The sequence below is a fragment of the Octopus sinensis genome, linkage group LG6, assembly GCF_006345805.1.
Source record: "Octopus sinensis linkage group LG6, ASM634580v1, whole genome shotgun sequence".
NCBI lineage: Eukaryota > Metazoa > Mollusca > Cephalopoda > Octopoda > Octopodidae > Octopus > Octopus sinensis.
Window position 1 is genome coordinate 47,019,913 of NC_043002.1, and position 23,710 is coordinate 47,043,622.

The 23,710-nt window shown below is 34.8% G+C and overlaps 1 protein-coding gene across 3 annotated transcripts; it reads left to right on the top strand.

Annotated features, from left to right (window-relative positions):
- Window positions 1–3,980: 3,980 nt before the first annotated feature.
- Window positions 3,981–22,705, top strand: LOC115213457 (G patch domain-containing protein 3). 3 transcript variants are annotated; one of them, XM_036503869.1, is made up of 5 exons: window positions 3,981–4,084; window positions 12,547–12,708; window positions 13,815–14,825; window positions 21,482–21,791; window positions 22,482–22,705. In XM_036503869.1, exons 1-5 carry the CDS (start codon window positions 4,009–4,011, stop codon window positions 22,648–22,650), a joined length of 1,728 nt encoding a protein of 575 aa, XP_036359762.1. In that variant the 5' UTR covers window positions 3,981–4,008; the 3' UTR covers window positions 22,651–22,705. The 3 variants fall into 3 exon arrangements, with proteins under 3 accessions (XP_036359762.1, XP_036359763.1, XP_029638300.1); XM_029782440.2 differs by lacking the exon at window positions 3,981–4,084 and adding an exon at window positions 4,611–4,819; XM_036503870.1 differs by lacking the exons at window positions 3,981–4,084; window positions 12,547–12,708 and adding an exon at window positions 4,610–4,819.
- Window positions 22,706–23,710: the final 1,005 nt, after the last annotated feature.

Sequence of the window (23,710 nt, forward strand, 5' to 3'; positions counted from 1 at the left end):
GAGAATACAGGTGGCCCATTGGTGGTGATGAAATGGAGGGTCGAGTGGGTAGGATTTTCCGGTTTAAAGGCAATGTCCACTAGCTCCGGAAATGAAACCAAAAGAGAGTGAAAAGGGTCTCCAGAGGTGGCAACAAAGAATGTCGGGCTAAGGACCGCAGTGGTGGAACTCCCAGTCGGTGTAGAGAGCGACGTCGTGCTATCAAGAAGCCTCCGACGCCTGACATCCACCAAAAGGTTAAACCTATCCAGGAAATCAGCGCCGAGAATAGGATGTGGGATGTCAGCGATGACGAAAACCCATCGAAAGTCTCGGCGAAGGTTGAGGTTGAGGCGCAGCGAAATCTGACCGTAAGTGGTTATGGGAGACGAGTCAATAGCATGCAAGACAATCGAAGAGCGCTTCGGCTTGTCTGCAGCCAGACGAAGGGGCCAGATGCTGCAACAGGAACCGGTGTCTACCATGAAGAATGTCTTCGACACCAGATCTTTTACATAGAATGCACGATGTTTGGGAAACGAGATGGAAGAAGGTGACGTGCTCACCTCCTCCGGATTTAGTTTTCCGAGGGCTTGAAAGTGCACGGCTGGGTACACCGATCTGCCTTCTCGGCATATCTCGAATGGTACCAGCACCAGCCGGAACGAGAAACAGAGTCACTCCGACTGCGGGAAATAGAGCTACTGCGACTACGAGATTGGCGTCCGATCGCACGGCACAGATCATCGATCCTCCGCGTAAGCGCGTCGATGTTCTCGGCCAGTTTATCGTTCGTCGGAGGGGGCTCTGTGCATGCGTACAGGCCCCGCGAGGGAGATGGGCGCGAAAACTCCAACACTTTGTCGGCCATCGTGGCGATCTGGTCCACAGACACAGCATCCAGTGCCGTGGCCAACATTGTCTGCACGTGGGCAGGCAGCCTTGAGAAAAATATCTTGCGTAAGAGCGGCGCGTCAGCGGCGTTGCCGCTTAGCTCTCTTAGATGGCGCAGAAATTGGGATGGAGTTCTGTCCCCTAACTGCTCGTCGGCCATCAGTTCATTAAACTGACATTCCTCTGAGCGCGTGTTGCGACGGAGGATCTCCGCCTTTACTGACGCATATGTGGCGTCAGGATGGGGACTCACAATGAGATCCCTGACCGATGTTGCGAGCCGGGAGGGCAAACTTGAAAACAGTAGATGTAACTGCTGTTGTGGCGGAATGGTATGCGCGGCAAAGTGTGACTCCACCTGTGCAAACCACAGCCCCGCATCCCCCGTAAATGAAGGCAAACCTGAAGCCATGCCTTTGTCGGAAGGAGTCTGTGAGAAGGGGGCAGAAGGTATGGTCGAGAAACGGAGAGAGAACACGTGGAACCGAGAAGGCAATTGAAAATTGTGTTTGTGTGTGCACCTCGTGGGTAGCAAAAAAAAGGAATAGGTGTGTACAAGGAAAACAAAATACAGAAAAGGAAAAAAAAATGAATGTGTGTGTGTTTTCTTTTTTCTTTGTTTTTTTTTTTTTTTTTGTACTGTGTGCGATGAATAAGGCTATTTGACCCACCTCGCCGTGCTGAAAAGGAGAAAATAGGAAAATAAATGTGAATTTCCGCGCTCTTCGGCCCCAAAAAACCTGTTCGCTGTGTCTTTTTCTATCCTGTTCTTTTTCTCAACTAGGGGTCACCAATTGTAACGAGAAAGGATCTATCATCGAAGCACTGGCAGGGTGTCGAGATCCTTTCTAGTCACATACAAAAATTCTTGTAGAAAACAAACAGACGAAACTCAGGTTAAAGGTGAACAGACAACTTGGTTTATTGATTCATGGTTGTACGTTGTCTGATGGGGGAATAGACAGCCTCTGATATACTGCTGGTGTTGGTCGTTGAGGTTGGTTGAAGTTGGTTGAAGTTGGTGTGTGGCTGTCAGAGCCAGGAAAACCGTGACCGATCGCAGTGCTGTCTTGAGCCGAAGAGAGCGATTTGAGGTTCGCGGGCTCGAGAGATGTTTTCCCGCACATGCGCATGGGGAAGACTTCCGGTGGCCACCCGGAAGTAGTCCCATTCTGCGCATGCGCGCCGAACCCTACACTGTAGCATCACTACACTAGCTATAGACAATTAATCAAATGAGATAAAGGTCGATTGATTCACCAAGTTCAAGCAACTATATCTTTGAATATATAACCCAAACATAAAGTAGCATGGAGAGGAAACTACATATTTAAATCTGTTAAAGATTTTCGTCGATAAATAAAAGTCCCTTTTTAAATTTTCTCATTTTCGATTTAAGAACTAGTAAAAAAAAAAAAAAAAAGAAAAAAAGAACGATCACTTTACCAGGTTCAAACAAGAACAATATCTTTAAGTAATTAACTCAAACATAAAGTAGCTTGTGACCATTAAGGCTGTATATATGTATGCATCATTGCTATTAAACATATTTCTTAATTCATTCTTAAATGTATTTCTCTTGCTCATAGTTTAGGCGTGGTTCCCAAAACTGCAATTCTACTGGTCAAGGCTACTGGCATGTAATGTGAGATAGTAATGACTCATAATAATACTTGATATTAGGGAGAGAGAACTTATATGATTGCTCAACTCGCAACAAATAATAGCCAAGTCTCTCTCAATCATTCCCATCGCTTAAAAGGGTGGGGGAATACGTTTTTTTTTAAAAGTGGTCTGTATTCCATATACGTAAGAAAAAGACGAGGTAGTCATGGCTAGAATGCTTTTGATGATTCTAGCTCGATTAAGGCAGACCTAGGGCTGAACGAAACAACTACTTTATTTTGCGAAGCACTCGACCAGTTAGAAATAGTAGTAAAATTTCCTTCAATCTTATACCTTTCTGTTTTGATACATAATGGTAACATTAGATAATATTGCCCAAGATATACAATGTCCGAGAAAATGATGACAAGGTTATGACTGGAATGTCTTTAATTATATAATCTACATCAGGACCGACTTTGGGCTAAAGAACTACAGTAATCCCTCGACTATCGCGGGTGTTATGTCCCAAAAACCCCCGGCGATAGGTAAAAATATGCGAAGTAGAAACAGTACTTTACTGTATATTTATTATAATGCAAAACACCACCACCTAGGAATCGATGTAAGCGTTAAACAACGATAAAGCAAGGGATTACTGTAATTAAATTTACTTTTCCTATTCATTGGGAAGTGACGCCGTAAATATGTATCTACTATAATTGTGAAACTGGTTGGTTGTAAGATGATCGTGTCTCAGGATCAGTTAGGTCTGATCTTTCATAGGAAAATGTGGGTACTACTTAAGAAGAGTGGTCCCGGTGCGCTAGGTAGTCGTTGTAGGATCGACTAGTCACAACTAGCTAGCGCGGATGCACGAGTACGCGCACCGGGACCACTCTTCTTAAGTAGTACCAAAATGTGAATGCCCATGACTGTTGGACGGCTATCTGGCCATCGATAGTTTGAAAAGATTTGTAATATATTTTCCCATATGTTGAGAGGTTGTGGCGGTGGGTATGTTTTAAGTCTACAAGGCTTAGCTGTAGTTAAACAAGAGGCAAAACGAATATCATGTTTATATGTTTATGATGGCATTTGAACTCAACAAGAGCGACACCAGAATACTCAACAGTCGAAGGACGCTGTTTCGGCAGCTTTTGCAATTATCTCCAAAGCACAGCTTCGTAAAACGACACAGGTCATGGCACCGCATCATTTTGTACCACGAAAATGATGGCATTCATACTTTCTCGATGTGTGACAGTGTCAGTGTCAATGAAAGTGAATATACTAAAGCCATTAGTACATGTGTTTGATATTATTATATTGTTCCTCTAGTATTCTTATTACTTTTCGGTTGGGGGTGACAGGACTTTCAGACCACCCTATAGGGAGATGGCATCAAAACTTCAAAGTGACAGAAAGAATTAAAATAAAATATAAAACCATTACTATTATTTTCGAGATGAGACGAAAGGGGATAAAAGGAAATGTTCAATGTATTTGTAAACACTAGTTTCAGAGTGAATGCAAATCAACAGCAGTTTACACGTAAATAATGTGTGCGTGTGTATACAGAATAGCGTGAATTATAAGCATGGAGGTGAGTGTTTTTATCAATAGTTGGGAGCATAAATACACAATACTTAGTTGAATATATATGAAGATAACTGGACCTCATTTTTTTACGAAAGTACATTTCATAAACTGTATTGGTTTCAATAGTCCTGAATTTTTGAAAGCCTTACTTTCGAATTCAAGCATTTCTCTGTAAGTGTTCTATGTGGTTAGTTAAGCATTTGATGTATATTAGCATAACAAAACATTCATGTTAGGTCATAAAATGTACAATTTCGAATGAAACTTATTTTCATCATAACACCTAATTTGGTTTTACAGCAAGTTAGGTGTTTTTACTTCATAGCTGATGCTAAAACAACACGACTCTATACTAAGATATTCATAAAAATATTATCACAATTATTATTTAGACATCATGACTTTCATAGTTTACTAAAGGCTTATCATTAGTATATGTGAAGTTTATTGGTTTTGACTAATATAGAGACTGGTTCATATGTCCAGTTTGTCCGACTCGAATCTTCAGCTCTGCAATACGAAAATTAGAATTATTCATGTTAGCCTCATGACGTCAGCTGAACTCGCAAAATGGCTGTTATACATGCGGTGGTTGGAAACATCCCTGCAAAATATCACTCGAAAGACTTACGTAACTTTTTTTCCTCTATTGTTGAAACCGATGGCTTTGACTGTTTTCATTATCGTCATCGTCCTGAAGTGAAGAGACTACCGCAGAAACAATTGCCTAACAATCATGGTTAGATGTAAACACTAACATGTTTATGTTTTAAATTTTACATTGTATTTTACCATTTATGAAAGCACTTATTTAATTTTTTAGAATATTATTTTTACATGACTCCCTCTTTATTAATCTCTCTTTCTCTTTCACTTTTTCAAATTTTTCCCCAAATAAATATAGGGCTTTAAAGATAATTACAGCCATCTTTTATGATTATTTCAGTTTTAAAGTAATTGATATAACCATGTTAGCTCTTATAGAAAACATGAGTTCTTATCAGTTATGTTTATAAAGAAGCTAAAAAAATACTCTCAGAGAAAGCATTAATTTTGCTGAAGTCTACAGTACACTTTTCACCAGCGGACTTGTAATTTAGGTAGATTTTGACAACTTCAGCTTTTAATAGTAAGAGTTACTGTTCTTGTGTTTACATTTCTCTCATCTAGTCATTCTAAAATGTTCTGCGTTGATTTAAGAATGCCAAACATCTAATGAACTTTTAGATGTCTCTAGTTATGTAATCGTCCCATACTTTTATGGATCTCAAATACTAATTAGCTGAAAAAATAAAACAAAACAAAACATAGCAAAATCGTCGTATCTCCCTCATATAACACCCTACTGTCTTAGAAAAGGACGTATTCTTGGTGGACGTCGTGTGAGAATAAAATTGCGACAGGGCCCTGAAAATACCTTTAGCTTTTAGGTTTGCACAATTGGGAGTAACTTGGTGATAACAGTACCGTATTGGTAGACTTATGAGGAATCTTGTACATGCCGACATTGTTTTCCATTACCACGAGATAGCTGAAATGTCGAATACAGACTCTCTCTGTGGATCTTTTCGGTTTGAACGGCAGTTTTTTTTCTAGCGGTGTCATGAAATTGTCACCCATAATTATGACCCTAGTATCGATCTATTGCATTTCAATCTGTTTTAGGGTTAGTTAGGGGTGGGGGAAGGGTATCTATTTTTCTTCACAAATGTAAATAAACCCAATCTGTTTCTTAAACGAGGGACATAATTTATATGGCACGTAATGCTTTTTAACTCAATAGACGTCACTGATAGGTTGAAATTGAAGAAAAAAATCCCACAAATATCTTACAAACTATAGAATTTTCTCTATAAAGCCAAGAGAAAAAGATGTTTTATAAACACATTCTACCAGTATACGAAGTTTAAAATTTTTTAGTTACCTAGAAATTATGGTAAAAACTGCCGTTCAAACCGAAAAGATCCATTCTCTCTCTCTCTCTCTCTCTCACACACACACACACACACACACACACACACACACACACATATATATATACTTACGCATAGATACACACACATCATTTGGCGATCTTTCGGAGATGTTATATCAAAACTGGAAATACTTGTTCTGCAATTTCCGTAAAATTTTCTTTTTTTTTTTTTTTCAGCTGAATCGTATGTTTATGTATTTTTTGTGTATGTTTGTATGTATATTTGTGTATGTAAGTATGTGTATATCACATACATATATGCACATAAACATGCATACATATACTTACACAAATATCCATACTAAAAAAAATACATAAATATAAGTGCATCATCTCTTTGTATAGCTCAATGTAGGAACTCAGCTTATTGTAAACTTCTCTTGTAATTTTTATGTTATGTTCACAATTAAAATCGTTATCAGCAATAACCTGAAGACCTTTCTCTGTTAGTGCCAACTCAGAAATTTCTAACTGTAAGTTTATCCTCCCTGCCAACTGCTTTCATAAATTGTTTGAAAATTCTAATAAAATATGCCTTGAAGCTAGCTACCACACCTTTATCTTTCTACTGGAGCAAAGAAGTATTCTTGAGGAAATATTCTACTCTTTCATGATCAGAAAGGTCATCTAAGTCAGTGCTTCTCAAACTATCTGACGTATTGGCAGTTTTTTTTTCAATGTGCTAGGGACCGGTAATATTTCTTAGTAATATTAATTTATACCAGAAGCAATATATATAATGAATATTATAAAAGTTGACAATTTTTTACTCTTATATTTATTTTGTAAAGAAATAATAGAATATTACATAAGCATTTTATAATGTTTCTTTCTTTTCTGGAAACTCGCTGCATACCAGCAGCTGATGGCTCACAGACCGGCACCGGTCCGCGGACCACCACATTGAGTAGCACTGATCTAAGTTGACTGGGTGGCTTGGTGCATTGTCTAAAAGAAGCAATGCTTTGTTGGAAATAAATATGTCTGGCACTATACTTTTCTACAGAAGGACAAAAACATTTGTAAACTATTCTGAAAAGGCTCTTAGTTATCTATGCTTTCTTATTTGAATTGCAAATGAGAGTTAGAGTGAAATTTGTGTAATCCTTGAAAGACACTTGGATTTTTAGCACTCATACACACAAATGTTGGTATACATGCTGATATCTGTTGTAGCCAGTTGGATTCTAAAGTTGGTGGGTTGCATTGGTTTAAATGTTAGGAATGGTGGGCTGGTAATGCAGGCGATGTGGTGTTGTATTGATGTTGGGGCTTAGTCTCAAGTCAATCCTCAAAGACCAAACATCAATGACATTTCATTCAACTTTTAAAGTACACTAGGATACTACGTTCTATGTTTTTCTTTGAAATGAATTTGCTTATGTACTATATATTATGTTGGTGGTTGTGTTCATGTTGATGATAGAAACACGCACATACATACACAACATTCATATGTATGTATGTATGTGTGTGTGTGTGTACATAGTCACATTATGTACATTATATATACATGTGTTTAATGTGATGATAGTTTTGCAAATTGTTAAATATATACTTTGATTTTTAACTAACATGTGAGTGGCAATTGAGCTAAGAAGAAAGTGTAGTTTTAAATTATTAACAATTTAAAACTGGCAATCTAAGTTTCCGTAAGGGTGAAATTACAGACCGTATCCAAAATTAATGATCATACTTAACAATTTCCGCAAGCATGAAATGCTGTAACCTGAGGTAGAGGTAGCCATAACATTGGGGATGCCTGCATATATATATATATATATATATATATATATATATATATATATATATATATACACACACACATACATAAGCATAAGTGATTTGTAAAAGCATAAAAAAAGATGTATATGCACATATGTGTCTGTGAGAGTGAGTGAATGTGTTTGATTGCTTGTTTGACAGTTCAGCTATCTTGTGTAAATCAAAGTCAATGTCAGCCTCACCAACACATGGAAAAGTATTAAAAAAATTTTTTAAAAATTTCTGGAAATTGTTGAACACATGGATAAAACATGTGGTTTTTCATTTGACACATGAGATACTTCCTCCTAAGGATTGCCACCAACTCTAACTTTGTATTTTCCCTAGGTTGCTTAGTTTTATTTTAGTCCTGCAGATAATATGTCTCTAACACAAATTACACTGTGTAACACGATTATTGTCCTTGGGTAGCAACTGATATTTCCTATTTGCTTATCTCTTAGAAAGTATGAAAAATGGTAGATATTTCCTTCAAACTTGTCTCCACTTGGACAGCTAGAAGTAAACTGAACTCTTGAGCTTATGAATCCTGCATTTATATTGCCATCTAGGTTGCCAGAACATTGTAGAAATTCTTGAAACTTTCAGAAAGTTCTTGAAACTTCTAGAAAGCTCTAGAAAATTCTGCTTCAGCAACTCAGTGCTGAGTCTGTCTGAAATGTAATAGGAAAAAATTGGTCAGTTTCAAAACATTGATATTCCGGTCACAAAGGCAAAGTTTGAAGGGAATAATAATCATTTCCTTTGATTTCTAGATAGAAGCAAATAGAAAATAATGTAATGATAACACAAAAAAAAAATTACACAGTGCTATTGATTCTTTAGCTTCATTTTTAGTCTTGGAAATATATGTACCTAAAATAAAAGAGTGTCACTTGGTTTCCCAAGTAAGTGGAACAAATATACAAATGCTTAAAAAAGTCACTTATTAAATGGAAATATAGTAATTTGATATTCTCTTTGGTTAAATCTTTTCAGATTTATTTTTGTAATTTCTTAGGAATACTTCCAATTTTATTATTATTATCATTATTGTTGTTGTTGTGTTTTTTTTTTTTTCAAATATTGTTAAGGTGGCGAACTGGCAGAATTGTTAGCATGCCAGTCAAAATGTTTAATGGCATTTAGTCCATCTTTATGTTCTGAGTTCAAATTTCTCTGAGGTTAACTTTGCCTTTCATCCTTTCGGGGGTCAATAAAATAAGTACCAGTTGAGTACTGGGATTGATGTCATTGACTTATCCTCTCACCCAAAATTGCTGTCCTCATGGCAAAATTTGAAACTATTATTATTATTATTATTATTACTATTATTAAGGCAGTGAGCTGTCAGAATCGTTAGCACCCTGGGCAAAGTGCTTAGCAGTATTTTGACCATCCATACATTTTGAGTTCAAATTCTGCCAAGGTTGACTTTGCCTTTCATCCTCTCAGGGTCAATGAAATAAGCACCAGTTATGCACTGTGGTTGATGTAATCGACTAACCTCCTCCTCCATACTTTTAGGTCTTGTGTCTATAGCAGAAAGGATTTTTATTATTATTATTAAGGTGGAGAGCTCCCAGAATCGTTAGCACAATGGGAAAAATACCAAGTGACATTTTATCCATCTTTATGTTCTGAGTTCAAATTATGCTTAGGTTGATTTTTGCCTTTCATCCTTTCAGGGTTGATCAAATAAGTACCAATTTAGCTCTGGGGTCAATGTAATTGATTAGCCTTTACCACAAAATTTCATGCATTGTGCCTTTAGTAGAAAGGATTATTATTATTATTATTATTGTTGTTTAGGGGTTAGTATATTTTTCTGGCAATCCTTCCTATTAAAATTATTCTTCACATAACCAATTTGTAACGTGTTTATAGAATTGTGACAGTATGGTTATTATTTTATTTGTAGGCCTTCTGAAGATACTTCAACAACTTTGTCTTTAAAGTTGAAACAAGTGTTACTATTAAAATAATTAACTATTTTAATAAATAAATATTAAAAAAAACAAACTAATAGGTTAGTAAATAAATGATTTAATAAATGACATTTAAGTATTGTTCCATTCACTCAGTAAATGCAAGTCTATTTTTGTATTTTCCCAGATTGATTAGTTTCACTTTCAGTCCTGCAGATATATGTATTTAAGACAAAAGATTGCTCCTACAGAATATAAACACAACTAAACTGATATCAAATATTTGTGATCAGAAAAAGAAAAAAATCCTGTTCATGCACATTAAAAAATGAATTTTCAAAACTAATAAAAGAATGAAACTGATTAGCACCAAGTATAATAGTTAAAAATGAACTAGAAATATGAAATTAAATAGAGCCCACACTGCAAGATTTCTGACTATGAGTTTCTAATTTTATGCCTCTGCTTCTTCATTTATCAATAATTTCCACCTACAGAAATGACTAATATAGACTGCTAATCATAAGACTAATAAAATGGATGAAAGTTAGGATACACATGTTAAAATTTAAGATTACCTTTATTTTGTTTATGTTTTCAACTTACAACTTAGCAAAAATCAGCTGATTGACAGTTGACCATTCACATTTTTGCAGCTTAGATATAAGACCTCTTTCTCTCTCTCTCTCTCTCTGTCCAAGACATACTTCTTCATGGCATAAAACATATTACACTCATCATCGCCAGTATTGTTTTAATGTCTACTTTTCTATGCTTTCATGGGCTGGACAGAATCTGTAATAGTAGATTTTCTTCTGCCAGGTGCCCTTCCTTTCAATAACCTTGACCTTTTTCCCAAGCAAAGTAATATTTACTCATGGTCAGATATATCTCACAGGCAACTAGAAACAAATGACACTGCTTCTATGACAGTAATACTTGTTTACAACACTGTGATGTCAAGACAAGGTTACTCACTCACATACACACATATCATTTCCACACACATGTATACACATCTTCCCCTTGCAGACTGTTATTAGTAAGGAAATAATCGTTTCTTCCTTATATTTGTTGGGATTTGAAATTTGGGAATGTATACAATTCACATTTTTTAATGGAATTTCTTCCAGCTTCCATCTGTCAACTCAACTCGTAATGTTTTGGTTGGTCTGGGATTATAATAGAAGAAACTTGCTTCAGCTTTGATACAGTAGGGCTGAACAGGAAATTATGTGATTAGGATACAAACTTCTTAACTGCACAGCCATGCTAATGCATTACACAAATTGTTGAATTTTATTGCTGATGCAGAACATATCTAGTTTCTTTGGAATCTATTATTTTATTGCTGATTAAATTTTGGTTTCATATGTTTGTATGGAAATGTATCATTATAATATCCTTTCTTCACTGCTACTTTGATTTAAAAGATAATTTATTATCTGGATCACATAAGAATCAGCACCAGCATATTTATAGCTACTTACAACCATACACACTACTGCAAAAGTATTGTTGAAAAAAGTTAAAGATGTTTTGTTATAGCATACAACCAGCTCTCTTAGTCCTAATCAAAATTTACTCATTTCAGTTTTATTCCCATTCCCTTTAGTCAGTATTGCTTTCCTAATTTCTTCTCAATGACAATACTTGCATGTCTTCTCAAATTTGTTACTTTGCAACCTGTCAAGACTTTGCTCTTAATACCTATAAAGCTTCATACATGGTACTACCTGTTTCCGCTAAGATTTTTTTCATTAGTGTACTTCCAGCAAGTCAGCTTACTGGAGCTTGTCTTTCTCTCTTACCAAGCTACATTGACATTAAATAAATATATGAACTCATAACTTTATTTAGACCCGCTGTGAAATTTTGCCTATGAAGGTTTTTTTTTTGATAGTTTGCAACTATCAAACTTGTAACAATATGTAAATGAATTTGTACTTACATATTTGTTCCTTTTTTAAATAGCCTTCATTGGTAGTTTGAGAGGGAGGGGGTCAGTAAATCTTGTTGAGTTGTGAAACCAATTGGTTTGATAACTCTTCCGAGCTGCTGATAAGTGCCTTCATGGAACTAATTTCACAGGTAGATTAAATACACATGGATATAAATATATTTTCTTTAAGTTCCTCATCTAAGAATGATCTGATTGAGTATGGTTCATACTTCTCCTCTTCAGATGTAACAAAAATTAAAAGGGAGCTTTTATATGTTTTTATCTCAACTTTACTTCAGTAGCTATTAATATATATATATCCTATAAAACATAGGGCTACATCTTATGTCTCAGTAGTCCTTCCTGCCTTGTAAAGACTTTACTCTCTATGTATTCCAAGCATGATCCAAAATGGCTGTTTCATTTCAAAAGTATTGGTGTTGTTTGAATGATAAGCTGTACCTACAAACCATGTACTGTGTAATCATTATTACTTTATTCTTCCAATAGAATCAAAAGAAATCTATATTCTGTTGGTGTGTAGGAAGTAAAAGGAAAAAATATGTTATCATTGTTGTTATCCCTATGAATATTTCTTCTACATATTCCTGAATCCTTAGTAGCATTATAATAATTCATAATTATCTTGTCTTATGACAAATTAGCATTTAAATATATCCTTCTCTTCTTTGATAATCATGGCCTTGTTTAGAGTATCCTTCTGTTTTATGTTGAGATTTCCAACTTCTTTTCAGGTGTTATTTTACCAGCTATAAATAGATTTACGAAGCAAATATACAGAGATTGTTATGCTTAAGCGATGTTTTGTTTGAAAAACCACTTTTTTTTGTTTTTAGATAATAAATCTCTTTCCTCATGCTGCTGTGTAATTCGTGTTCCTGAAGCAAGATTTGAGGACCTTTTTGACTATAATGAACGTCATTGGATTAATGAAAAAGGCGAATCAATGAAGTCACAGTGTCATATCAGAAAAATACGTTTCTCTTGTCAGTCTCAAGGTAAGTTTAGAAACTATGAAGTGAAATGAAAGTACCTGGGTGTTAGAGGCAAAGATCTTAATACGTTAGAAAAAGATTGCATTAGTTTTTAGCTTGAAAAATAAATAGTTGATTTATGTTGAATAAAAATTACAGTTACATTACTTATTGTTTAACTATCAGCTTTTCATCTTGAGGAAGGGCATCCAGCTGTAGAAACTCTGCCAAATCAAGATTGGAGCCTGGTGCAGCCATCTGGTTCGCCAGCCCTCAGTCAAAATCGTCCAACCCATGCTAGCATGGAAAGCGGACGTTAAACGATGATGATGATGAATTAGAATATTGGTTGTGTACATAGATATGAAACCAATTTCTATAGGAGAAGCAGTGTAGATAATTTACCTGACATCAGTACATTAATGAGAAAGTGGTTTCTGGCAAGATTTGAATTTAGAACTGAGAAGAAGAAAATGAAATACTATTGTATTTATTATGGCACACTATTAAACAGACATATCCACTGCTCTGTATAAAATTAATATGCTACTTGAGCAAATGATGAAATAAGGTATTCAACAGCTAACTCATAGAGGTTCTTCTTTATATTTCTGATATGGCTACTTAACTCTTGATGTTGTCTCAATTCACTCATCCAGAGACTGATCAAGTACAATTGATGTCCTGAAATCAGATCAGCTAGAAGAAATTTGATTGTGTTTGTAGTCAAGATTTAATGACTGTAGATGTTCTCCCATGATCTGTAAAAATGCATGATATATGCATAGTGAGAGTATCTAACCTTAAAATGTGCTATATGTGTGTATGTGTAGTAGAGTTTTTTTAATGTCCAGCCTGGCTGGTTATTATGTTGACCCACATACAAAACCTTGAGATTGTCATATAATGTCTCCTTTGTGTTTGACTGTTTTGAAAATTATTTTTTACCCTCATGTGGCAGGATGAATAGTGAATTAATAAAATACAAAATGAAAGTACAGATAAAACTAATTTTAACTGAATAAAGAGTTCTTTTTCATTAAGAATCTATGAAAATTGAATGTAATATCTTTCTTTCTAACCTTTGGATCCTTGTATTATACAAAGACTTATTCTTTTGGTATTTTCAGACCAGATTCCATACAAAACCAGAGAGGAACAAACTCAAATTCCTGAAGATCGCGAAGTATTTACAAAGACTGACCTTGAAAACCTTCCTGAACTCCATGCACCTACTGTTATGCCAAAAGGAAATGTAGGCACTCCAACTTATGTTTTCTTAGAATTAATCAATCAATGCAAATTACCACCAAGGATTATCAGTAAATTGCAACTTGAATTTCCTAAAGTAACTTATAACAACATATATGGACGTGTTCCATGTGACTATGATATACAGTGTCTTCCTAGTTCTGGTAACACTCTTGAAACAGGCTCAAGAAATGAAAATTTTCAGAAAAATCTTTCCAAAAGGAAATTAAATCTTATAAAAAATCAATTTAGTAAAAGACAAAAAGAAAATACAAATGAAGCAACTACTACTACAACTAATACTACTGTTGATGATGATAGTAGTAGAAGTTGTAATGATAGTCTAAGAACTGATGCAAATATTGATGCTAGCACCAGCTGTCATTTAGGTGTATCTGCTAATAATGAAAGCAGAGAAAATGGTACTGACATTTCTTTAACTACCTCTGAGAATCTTCATTTTGGTGCAAACCCTCATAGCTCTCATAAAATTCAGATCCACCCTCCACACTCAAATGGTAGGATAGTTTGTGATAAATTGGAGAAAAATGATGTTAAAATATCACAAAAAACTGATGTTTCAGAAAAAAGGCGGTTGAAAATGGAGGAAAAAGCCAGGAGAAAACAAAATATCGCTGAAATGAAGAGAAAAATGGCTTTGAATATTGAAGAAAAAATGATTGAGTTTGATCGTGGTTCTGATTATTCTGAAGAAGATGCTGATTATTGTGAAGAGTGGGAACGCCATGAAGCATTGCATGATGATCCAAGTGGCCAAGAACGAAACAAAGAACGATTGTTTGAAGATGATATTGAACTGAAATGGGAGAAAGGTGGTAGTGGTTTGGTCTTTTACACTGATGCTCAGTATTGGCAACAAGAGGAAGGTGGTAAGGGCAAGATTTTTTTATTTCATATTTTCCTTGCAATATAAATATAAGTTTACTTCTTTTTCTTCCCCAGTTATTCAACTTGTTTATAAAATACTATATATAATAATAATAATAATCCTTTCTACTAAAGGCACAAGGCCTATAATTTTGGGGGGAGAGGGCTAGTCAATTACATTGACCCAGTGTTCCATTGGTACTTAATTTATCAACTCCAAAAGGATGGAAGGCAAAATCAACCTCAGTGGAATTTGAACTCAGAATGTAAAGATGTAAGAAATGCTGCTAAGCATTTTGCCTGACATGCTAACAATTCTGCCAGCTCACTACTGTAATGATTTCAAATTTTGGCACAAGGCCAGCAAGTTCGGAGGGTGGGGATAAATCAATTACATTGACCCCAGTGTTGAACAGGTTCTTATTCTATTGACCTTGAAAGATTGAAAGGCAAAGTTGACCTTGGCAGATTTTGAACTTGGAATGTAACAATGAATGAAATGTCACTAAGTATTTTACCTGATGTGCTAACAATTTTGCCAGCTTGCCACCTTAGAGCAAAAATATATAATTTTAATAATAATATTAAGAAGAAGAATGTGCATCACTGATTTTATAAACACCTGCATAGGTATGCAAAAACAAAAAAATGCACACACTATTAGAGTAGATATTTTTATGACTTGATGTTTATTACCTGTTCTATTATGGAATGGATTTACTATCTATTTTACCATTAGATAAATCGAAGTATGTAGAGTGGTATACTTTGTTCATGGACACCACACAGTCTTCATAATTATGTTATAACTCATACATATATATATATATATTTATTGATTGTAAATTTAATTTTAGCACCTTTTCAAACTCCACCTGTCTAACACCCGTGGACATGTTTACAAAGTCAGAAAACAGCACAGCTCCCATGACTTTCGGAAACATTTTTTCACGGCATCAGTTGTTAGTTGTCGGAGCACTGCATCATTCAAAACTTCCATGCTTCCTGAGATTCGCCAACACTGCACCCGATTTTCTCCCCTCCATACACATGCAAGCATGTATCTGACTCATACACTGTTCACTTTCCAGACATTTGTACATTACTGCATATGCTTTATATGCACTTTTGACAAGTTGTGGTGCACCTGAGGACTGTATACAATAATTTCATTATTATTTAGTTATCATGCTTCAATACAGTAAATACACTATATATTCATAAGCTTTGTAAAAAAAAAGCCTCATTACATCTATCTCTCTGTATTTTACTCATCTTTAGTGAAAATAACTGCAAGAGAAGCTCTAAACTAAAATCAAAACAATTTATGTTGCATTTATTTGTTAAAGAAGGCAGTATACCAAACTCAGTGGTTTTGTTGAGCAATAAAAATATTAAGGGTGGATGTATAATTCATGATAATGACTCAGTTTATGCATATGGATACTGAAAGCTTAGAAATGTACTGAAAGCTTGGAAATGTGAACCCTACTCTCAGTTTCTTCTCTTTATCCTAAGCCCTGAAGAGTTCAGGACTAGATGTTCTTGGGAATGTTTGATGTTCTATCTCTCATTATATAATATTGAAGAAATTTGCAATAAAATCAAGAGGAAAAGAAAAACTATAAGAAGCAAAAGATGCAGATACTCATTAGGCTTTTTTGAATATCTAGGTTGACCAGTGTAGAACTGCAGTGAGTTGAGAAAGCAGTTAGATATGAAAGGCCTTTGTCAGTTAATGTAGGAAATATAACTATACACATTTGGGCAATTGGGCATAGAATAAAATGGGGCCTTTAAGCTATTGCCCTTTTAGCTCAAAGGGCAATAGCTTGAAGGCCATATTTTATTCTTTGTATGGCAAAGGGTATCCCAAATTTATTGGTATTACTTAGCATCTTCTTGAATTTGAATAGGGTCTCAGCTTAGTAAGGACACATTGTTCAAATATTGGCTAACCTATGTAAATCAGTTTAGGGAGAGAAAGAAAGAGATAGATAGATAGATAGAGAGAGAGAGAGAGAGAGAGAGAGAGAGAGAGAGAGAGAGAGAGAGAGAGAGAGAGAGAGAGCACCATAATGATATTGATTATAAACTTTAACGGAATTGCAATATTTCATGATAAACCCAAGTAAAAGCTCACTGAAAATATAGAATAACTGAAGGATAGTAAATAATTCTACGAATATTCTTGGTTGATTGATAATGTAGCACAACATTGGAGTCAGCTGAATTAAATACAATCTTTAAAGCCAGGAGGTGAATGTAGTTCGCTGCTGAAGCTGCTGGCAAAGAATATAGATTTACTTCAACACCCTTGCCGAAATGCAATATCATTCTTATAGGAACCTATAAGTATGATATTAATAAACAGTTTAGAGGCAGTAACTCTGATTCATACATAGGAGTTTTAGAATGTCTTGTTATGAATATAATTGAGAAAAAAGTGCCATTCTGAAGGTATTGATTAGTGCCCAATATGGTGTAGAACTAAGTAGGCAGATTTGCAACCAATACCTTTTAGCTTTCCTTGCAAAGTGTGGAAGGAGTTGGTGACTATACTTGCCAAGATTAAACTCACATCCAACTGCTTGTCCCCATGCAATATATAATTTCTCTCACTGATTTTTACTCTGTCTCACTCCTTTTATATTTTTCACTTTCTTCTTTCTGATGGAGGGCTGATGTCCTTTTCCATTAAAACTTTAATCTAATGACGTATTTGTTGAACCTTGTCCCTCTTGTGTTGTCTTTTTTTTTTTATTGTTCATTGTATTTATACAAAACACACTCATATACTATATGTGTGTGTGTGTGTGCATGACAGTAACTATGCAAATATGTAGATATGAATGTGTGTTACTACATACGTATATAAATAACAGTTTAATGGAAAGAGGAAGTATCTTAACAGTTCAGGCATTAGCCTTTCATCAGAAGAAAGAGAAAAAAACGTAGTGGAAGTGAGAAAGAAGAATAGTTGGTGAGAAAGAGAGAGAGAGAGAGAGAGAGAGAAATAGATAGATAGATAAATAGAGATAAAGTATATGTATATATGACTGCATTTAGTGATATTGTTTTCATTTAAAATACACTTTTTTGTTACTTATTAACTATGCATCTATCTTTTAAGTTGTTTACTTATATATAACTGTTTTTGTGTTTCTTAAATGGCTTATAAACACCTTCCACACTGCAATTGTTTTCGTTCCAGCACACGATCTCAGATCAAGTCACTCGCTATGCAAGTACATCTCTGTATATATATATATATATATATACACACACACACACACACAGACACACACACACAGACACACACACACACACACACACACACACACACACACACACACATATATATGTATATATATATATGTATAAGTATTGTGTATTAAATGTTGTCATCATCAATTTTCATGTAGATTTCCATGAATGAATTAACTCAGCCTCTCATCACCCTTATTGTTGACTACCCGTGACCAAACACACTAACAACTAATTCCACAGTGTCTACTCTATGGGTATTCACTCCCTTTCTGTATTTTCGCAGCAGCGATCAAATTATAGCTGTTGAAAAGAAATATTGGCCACATTCATCTTACAAGACTAGAAGGGCTACAAATGTAATGGGTACAGTCCCTTCTGATAGGTCACTACTTAATGTAATGAGCCAAAACATACTTACCAAGCTTAAACTTGCATCCAGCTGCATGTCTCCGTGCAATATTTATTTAGATTTCAAAGTTGTCTCCCCGTGACTTTCTTGTCTAGAATTAATAATTAAGCTAACGGTTATTTTTCTCTTCCTTATCAGTGTAATTTTAATTAATTAAAATGTTTTGGCTCGTTTCATTAAGTATTGGCCTGTCAAAAGGGGCTGTGAACATTACGTTTGTTGTCCTTCTAGACTTGTGAGATCGATGTGGCTGATATTTCTTTTCAGTAGATGCAATTTGATGACTGCAAGGAAAACATGGATTGAGAGTTAATAACTTTAGAGGGGAAGATCTGGAATTAGTTGTTAGTGTGTGTGTGGTCATGGGTACTCCATATGGGTGATTAAGGCAGTGAGCTGGCAGAAACATTAGCATGCTGGGTGAAATACTTAGCAGTATTTTGTCTGTCTTTACATTCTGAGTTCAAATTTTGCAGAGGTCAACTTTGCGTTTCATCCTTTTGGAATCAATAAATTAAGTACCAGTTGCATACTAGAGTTGATCTCATCGACTGGCCCCTTCCCCCAAAATTTTGGGCCTTGTGCCTAGAGTAGACAAGAATATGGGTGATGAGTGGCTGAATTGATTCATTCATGGAAAAACTGATGATGATAATATTTAATATACAATGAATAATACTTACATGCATAAGTAAACAACTTAAAAGATATGTATATAGTTAATAAGTAGCAAAAACAGAAGTGAGGTAATGTAGTTTAAACGATGGAAATATGACCACTAAATGCGATATACATATATTCTCTCTCTCACCAACTTTTCCTCTTTCTTACTCCCACTATGCTTTTTCTCTTTCTTCTGCTGAAGGGCTGATACCTGAAATGTTAAGATACTTTCTCTTTCTATGAAACTGTTATTTACATACATATGTAGTAACACACATGCATATCTACATATCTGTGTATTTACAGTCATGCACACATACACAGATATATGCATATAAGGTGTGTGAAATTATATATATATATATATATATATATATATATATATATATTAACAATTAAGGAACGGCCATAATAGGCCATTCACCCACTAGAAATAACAGCCAAAGCTTCTACCGCAAATAAAGATTAATTCCGTAAACAGGAGAAAATTAAAAAAACATTTACCTTGTAATTTCTTGTACGGTATACCGTTTCATCCGCTGTTTAATGGTAAACTAACCTGATTAAATTAAATCAAGCCAACCTTCCATAAGCCCTCGGATTCTTCAGCAAGAAATAGCTCAAGTCGGAACAGATATTTACACGAGGCATACCCAATCTTGCCAAGGCAATATCTGACCTAAAATTTTCAAATCGTCGCACTCGCGCCAAATTTATCGGCAGCAAATAAATATCAGCCGTCGATTCCATTACGGAATTAACCAAAAAATTCATAATTAATCAATATAGTGTGGCAAGGAAAATTTTGTAGAATTTTATTGCCACCAGCGGCCCAGTGGGAAAAAATTAAATAGTCATAGACCATTTTTAAGTTCAACATTAACAATTAAGGAACGGCCATAATAGGCCATTCACCCACTAGAAATAACAGCCAAAGCTTCTACCGCAAATAAAGATTAATTCCGTAAACAGGAGAAAATTAAAAAAACATTTACCCTGTAATTTCTTGTACGGTATACCGTTTCATCCGCTGTTAATGGTAAACTAACCTGATTAAATTAAATCAAGCCAACCTTCCATAAGCCCTCGGATTCTTCAGCAAGAAATAGCTCAAGTCGGAACAGATATTTACACGAGGCATACCCAATCTTGCCAAGGCAATATCTGACCTAAAATTTTCAAATCGTCGCACTCGCGCCAAATTTATCGGCAGCAAATAAATATCAGCCGTCGATTCCATTACGGAATTAACCAAAAAATTCATAATTAATCAATATAGGGTGGCAAGGAAAATTTTGTAGAATTTTATTGCCACCAGCGGCCCAGTGGGAAAAAATTAAATAGTCATAGACCATTTTTAAGTTCAACATTAACAATTAAGGAACGGCCATAATAGGCCATTCACCCACTAGAAATAACAGCCAAAGCTTCTACCGCAAATAAAGATTAATTCCGTAAACAGGAGAAAATTAAATAGGTGAATGGCCTATTATGGCCGTTCCTTAATTGTTAATGTTGAACTTAAAAATGGTCTATGACTATTTAATTTTTTCCCACTGGGCCGCTGGTGGCAATAAAATTCTACAAAATTTTCCTTGCCACCCTATATTGATTAATTATATATATATATATATATATATCATCATCATCATCGTTTAACGTCCGTTTTCCATACTAGCATGGGTTAGACGGTTTGACCAGGGTCTGTGAAGCCAGGAGGCTGCACCAGGCTCCAGTCTGATCTGACTGTTTCTATGGCTGGATGCCCTTCCTAACGCCAACCACTCTGTGAGTGTAGTGGGTGCTTTTTACGTGCCACCGGCACAGGTGCCAGGGGAGGCTGGCAACGGCCATGGTTGGTTGGTGCTTTTTACGTGCTGAACTATAAAAAAAGACAACAAAGTAGGGACATTGTTTAACAAATATGATATTAGATTAAAGTTTTAATGGAAAGGGAAAATGCCTTAATGTTTCAGATATCAGCCCACCATCAGGAGAAAGACAAAAACATAGGAGTGAGAAAGAGTAAGTCTGTGACAGATAAGAGGGAGAATATAAATAATTAAATATATATATATATATATATATATATATATATTTGTATATTTATATCATTGTTTTGTGGCATTGTTTTCATCATTTAAAATACCCATCTATTTTATTTTATTCTAGTTGTTTACTGATAAAGAACATATCAGATATTGCATAAGAGAAGTTTTTATTTATTTAGAGAAGCATTTATCAGGATATATTTTATGAAATATTTTTGTCATAATTTTCAAAATCTTTGAAATTTTGTATTCAATTTGATTTTAGATTTTGATGAACAAACTGCTGATGACTGGGATGTTGACATGCGTGGTTATTATGAACCAGGCTCTGAGGACATGGATGGGCGAGACTTCATAGCCATGAGACAGAAAAATAGACTTTCTGAAGATACAGGCTATAAAGACCGTGTTGATTTAAAAATTGGTAAATTTGAAAAACATACAAGAGGTTTTGGACGTAAAATAATGGAACAGCTTGGCTGGAAAGAAGGCGAAGGACTTGGAACCACTTCTTCTGGAATGGCAGAAGCCCTTGAGAATTTTGGGAAAAATCCCTACAACAAGTCTGGTATTGGGTATGTTAAAGAGTTTCACTTCTTCACTGGTTCTGAGAAATATGCTTCTTGGTTTTTTTGTCTGAAATCATATCCAGATCAAATTAAATAGTGAATAGATATAAGACATGTTGAGATCATGAATGGTGGAGTTGAAGCAGTGCATGCTACAATGTAGATGGAAGAAGAGATTTAAAGGCAAAGTTGAAAAAAGAAAACACATGTCAAATGTAGCAAAGAAAGGTGCTATGTTTGGGTCTCTAATTAATAATTAAATTTAGTAAATAATTTATTTTACTTAAGTTACAAGATTAGTATTTTAGGGAAATGTAAAATTAATTGCATCAACTCTGCTACATTGCTGGTACATATTTTGCCGATCCCCAAAATATGCAAAGTAAATGTTGGCTTCTGTGGAATTTGAGCTTGGAGGAGTGATATAATGTACTGTAATCTATTTAGTTCAGCACATTACTATCTCTGTTCCTTCCATCAGCTTTATTTAAGGATGCAGTAGGTATTTTTCAGGATCAGACTGTAAAATGAAATCATTTAAAGAAGAATGCATCAATTTGCAATCTTTATTATTTTCTAAACTTCTTGTTTACTATTCAGCATATAATTATTGATTGTTAACTGAAAGTTCTTTGTGTATGTTGCATCTTTAGTAATTTTTCCCTATTACACAATTTTGCTTTTGTTCTTTTTCAGGTTTCGTAAGTCACAACTGTCTAAAAAACAATGGTATATGAGCAAACGAGAAGAATATGACTGTGATATTCCATTTATTTCAACTATATATGATAATCCGTCGATCACAGATCCTGAAGAGACCCTACTTAGAAGAAATGAACCTTATCAACTTAAAAGAAGAAAATAATCTGAATATTTAATTATAGTTATTTTTATATTGAAATAAATATTTTTGTACACTATTAAAGTATTTAAAAAATTTTTTCTTTAATTAAATATTAACAATAGAAGGCCAAATTGAATGCATTACAATACTTAGATTCACATTTTCAGCTGAAATACCATCATCCATGCATTTTCAGTCAGAAATATTGTTTTATTCTGGCATGAATTAACCAGGTCTGTCCCAATTCAGTGATACACTATTTGTTGCAATCATCTGTCACTTCTTTTATAAGACTGAATATCTTGAGATAAACTTTCATCATTTCTTCTTATAATTTCTTTTTCCTTAAACTCTTTCAACTTGGATTGCTTGAGCCTGATTCACCCAAATGTCATTCTTCATACAGATCAGATGTCCATACCAATACAGCTTTTCTTTAACCTATTTTTCTCTCAGCTCACTTGTGCCTTGTCTTTCATGCACACTGTTCATACACATCCAACAGAACATACTTACTTATTTTATTTCTATACTTTCCTGTATATCTTTGACTTGCTCGGAGGTTATATTTCTTGGTCACACTAGCGTACAAACAAGTATTGATATGCAGTATTTATTATTTATGCTTTAGAGTTGTAAATTTTTACTTCTTGTCTGTTTTTTATAAAGATGTATTGAAGCTTTGTTTTTATGAAAAATATTCAGCTCGGATCAATGTTGGTTTTAGAAATATTTCTTCATATATATGTGTGTGTGTGTGTGTGTGTGTGTGTGAGAGAGAGAGAGAGAGAGAGAGATGCAGTAATCAGAGAAGATGCTTTCTGTGTTGTTAAGTAGTTTATTATTGCTCTTATCATAACCTTTTACAATGGTTCACTGCAGTCGCTAAAACACACCCACCAAAACAGTATCAAGCACCTCACTAGGTTCAAATTTTAATACTTTTGGTGTCCTCTATTTTCCCAATCTCTTTGTTGCCAATACATGTAGTTCTTCTTTTCCTCTGGAGGCACAAATGTATAATATGTTATATTTGCTCAAAGCCTCAGAGAATAGACAGTTCTAAGTGATTATCTTTGTT